We start from the raw sequence: 3,876 nt of genomic DNA, 5'->3' as shown, positions 1-3,876 counted from the left end.
ATTTTAATAATTTTCATTTTGTGCATGTGCGTTGTTTGTTTTGGATTTTGTTGACTACACAGTATAGTAGGGTCAGTTGGGCACCATCTGTGAGAAAAACAGCACCATGATGCAATTCAGTTTGCCAGAAATTTAGAAACAACATGCTGTACTGCTTGACATTTGCCCCGGAAGCTCCAATACGAACATTTCAGAGCATTTGGGTGTCAATCTGAGGACAGTGCAATTTGAGAACATGTATATATATATATATATATATATATATATATATATATCCATTTAATTTTTGTTTTGGGCTTTATCAATTTATCATGACATATGTTTCTACATCTCACATGTTCATAAGTGTAGGAGTTTTTCATATTCACATGATATTAGTTAAGATTATTCATAATGGCTATGAATTTCAAGTTTTCCTCCATTACAATGTGTATGCTTCTTCAGGTGTTACATGCAGAATATTTAGGGCGGATATGGCCAGTTTAATTGCTAAAGGGTTAAATATCTACCAAAAAATAGAACTGGTATTTTCTACAAGTCATGTTATTTAAATAATGTTGACATATCTCAACAGAAAATAGTCTCAAATATGACATTTCTCAACAAAAGATAGATTGGTATATAAAACTACTTTCTGCACTTAAGGTAAAGGAAATTTTGAGTGAATAGATCTGCTTTCTAGAGTAAAAGGGTTAAAATGAAGAAAATCGAGATTCATGTATGTTTACATGGACAAACTTTGGTATCAACTTTGGTACAATAAAGAAACAGAACTGACATAAAAGTCAAGAATTTACCAATAATTCACCAATAGTTTAATCTTAACAATTTAAAATTTATTTTCAGCTTACAAAATGTATTCACAATTTTTTTAAAAAAAAGGTAAAACAAAATTGGTCAACAGTCAAAGAATTTCCAGAAATTCCCAACAGTACCACTACAATAATCACCACAATCATCAACAAGGGAGCCTTATATAATTACTTGATTTGCTAGAAATAGCAATCAAATTTCCCTTAACCCTTTAGCATTCAGATTTCTCTGTCAAATGTAATACTTATTCATATTGATATGAATTAGTCTTGCATTGCCTCATTGCTCTGCGATTTTGATGATGTGATTGCTTATTTAAAGCATAGGTGTGCGAGACCAGAATCTAGCTGATTTGAACATAAAGCAGGTAAAATATTTTGGATGTATATGGCTGGTTTAAATGCTAAAGGGTTAAAGCACACACTAGCCATTATAAAATGAAGAATGCACTTTACTCTTAGATATACAAAAAGACAGGATGGTCGTGGTTGCAATGTCTTTTTATCACAGATTTGCTCAGCCACGGTTGACTTGGGACCAAACAACATATGTACTTCACTATTTAAAAAAATTTTTTTTATATAAAAAGAGGTGCAGACAGAACTGGTTCAGAAGTTTCTTTTGCAACCAAATGGTTCCAGGGTCATTCCTGCTGTATGGGCACATTAAATATTTCTTCCTATAGCTCTAGATTGACTAATACCATGAAGGAAATGTTAAAAAAAAATGTCTGACAATTTATCAAATAGAGAAAAAAAAGGAGAGAGAGAGAGAGGAAGAGGTAAGAAAAATTTGAATGTAGCAAGATTTGGACTCTTGAGTGACTCATTTCTTCAAGTCTTGGCCCTACTAATGTAGCCCTTCTGCTATTCCCCAACCCTTACTACTACAAATAATAACAGCATTAACTGAGCACTGCCAGTATTATTTGTTCCAAATATGTATTTAGCCACAGGTCAGCCTTAACTGGGTTGACAAACATATGATCAATGACATCATATGTCTCATTGTTTATTCAGGCATAATCCAAATGGTTCAAATGAAACAAGGTAGTGATGTAGTTTAGCTGCAGGTTAATCCTAATCAAACAGACATTCCAGCCATGACCTCACCATCTTATATTCAGACATTGGAATATCTAGAACTACATTTGCCAATATCTTCTTCCTTCTCATTTTTTTAAAGACATTAAGATATGACTTAGGAGATAATTGACTGCTTTCCCCCACATTTTGAGTGACCACGTAGAAGCCCTCTCATTGGTTTGTGTGTAGGAAAGTCCCTACTGCAGTTGTTTAGTCCTACATTAATTCTGATTGAGAAGGCATTTAATAGAAGACATCCCAGCCATGACCATCCCTTCTTTTTTTCTTTTCATTTAAAAGTATGAATGTACTTACGACTTCTTATCTTGGATACATATGTATTCTTCCCTTTTTAAAATCAATCAGGAATATTTACAGAAAGTTTACACAGCCTTTTCTAGTTGGCCAAGTGACACTGTAGAGGCTACGTCATTGACTTGTTGTTGTTGTTGTTTAGCCTTAGTTTAGCACTGATGGAAAAAAAACCCTATGATTAAAGGTAATCCAGATATGCCCATCTTGCCTTTTTCCTCTATACAAGGAAAGGAAACCAAGACCATATTAGAGAAGCAGCCACTATTTTTTTAAGTCAATCAGATGATTTGAAAGAGATTTAGTTACTTTTCCTAGCAGATCAAGTGACCACAAAAAGGCTTCCTTTCATTGTCTTGCGTGTAGTGATGATGATGATGATGTGGTTATTTTTGTTGCCATTGTTGTTTAACTACAGGTCATCTTTGACCAAGGAGAACAATCAAAGGCATTCCATCCATACCAATACCATCTTTTTCCAATATGCAAACATTCAGAATGACTTAATCCAATATGTCCTTTCAAATTAACCCCTTTATCATTCAGATGTAACATTTATTTATTTGATACTTATTTATTCGCTTTGTTTTGAATTAATCGTACATTATCTCAAAGCTTTGAGTTTTCAATGATGTGATTATATATTTTTAGAATGACATTGAAGAGTAAGTGTGAGAGGCCACATATGGCCAGTTTGGACATAAAACTGGTAGAACATCTGGTAGAACTGGATATGACCAGTTTGAATGATAAAGGGTTAAGACAGCTTGGTACAATCTGAGGGAGACTTAAGTTACAATTTCTAACAGGTCGAGTAACCAGACCACATAGAGATCCTCCCTCGTTGGTTTGTGATAAGTGATGTAGTTTGTAAAAATGGTATAAGCTGGAAAAAAAATGCAAAGTTGACTTAGTAGTAGAGTTATAAAATGTGATTGCTTGTCACCACAGTTTAGCAGTTCATAGAAAACTGTATTTAATGGCATATAGGACATACTATTTTCCCACCAAAAAATGTCTAAAAAAAATCACTTTGGGTCTTATATACAAAGTTGGGCTTCCCATAAGCGTTAATGCACTAAAATCTTTATCTCCTGAATATGTGCTGTTGAAATTAGAGTGCATCTAAAATGCCCGTGCATCTTTAATGCTATCAAATAAGAAAGTTCTAAACGGCATGACATGCATTGCTTCCTTGTCATCAGTCCGACGATAACATTGTTGACGAGAATATCTGTTGTAATATCTGAGGTAGTTTGTCTGTATCCATGCACACAAAAGCTCGGCCCATTGGAAGCTGCTTTGTCAACCTAGAAAGGAAAACAATAAAAAAAAAGAAAGAATAATATTTCAAAAATTAGATGCATTTAATTTGGTCCTCTAAAGTAAGTACTTTGTCTTCACAAACAATGGTCTTTCTCTCTCACATAAACATAGAAACACACACACACACACACACACAAACTCTGACACACATATATATAAATATATAAATCTGTGTGTACGTATTTATAAATAGATAATTTTATAAGAGATAAATAAATATTTATACATCCATAATACACACTCTTTTCCCACGCACTCATTTTATAGAAAATTTATGTATATGATTATATATATATATAAACATATATATGTCTGTATGTACGTATATATATGTGTGTGT

General features: G+C 33.2%; 1 protein-coding gene across 1 annotated transcript in view; it reads right to left on the bottom strand.

Moving 5' to 3' along the window:
- Positions 1 to 811: 811 nt before the first annotated feature.
- LOC106871189 (von Willebrand factor A domain-containing protein 8) overlaps positions 812 to 3,876 on the bottom strand; it is an 85,720-nt gene continuing 82,655 nt past the window's right edge. Inside the window, exon 45 of the mRNA XM_052974539.1 lies at positions 812 to 3,520. Within this exon, the coding sequence (XP_052830499.1) occupies positions 3,412 to 3,520 (109 nt within the window). The 3' untranslated portion in view covers positions 812 to 3,411. The remainder of the gene's footprint in view (positions 3,521 to 3,876) is intronic.

This window comes from Octopus bimaculoides, chromosome 18, assembly GCF_001194135.2.
Source record: "Octopus bimaculoides isolate UCB-OBI-ISO-001 chromosome 18, ASM119413v2, whole genome shotgun sequence".
Lineage (NCBI taxonomy): Eukaryota > Metazoa > Mollusca > Cephalopoda > Octopoda > Octopodidae > Octopus > Octopus bimaculoides.
This window is presented reverse-complemented; position numbering and strand designations above follow the sequence as displayed.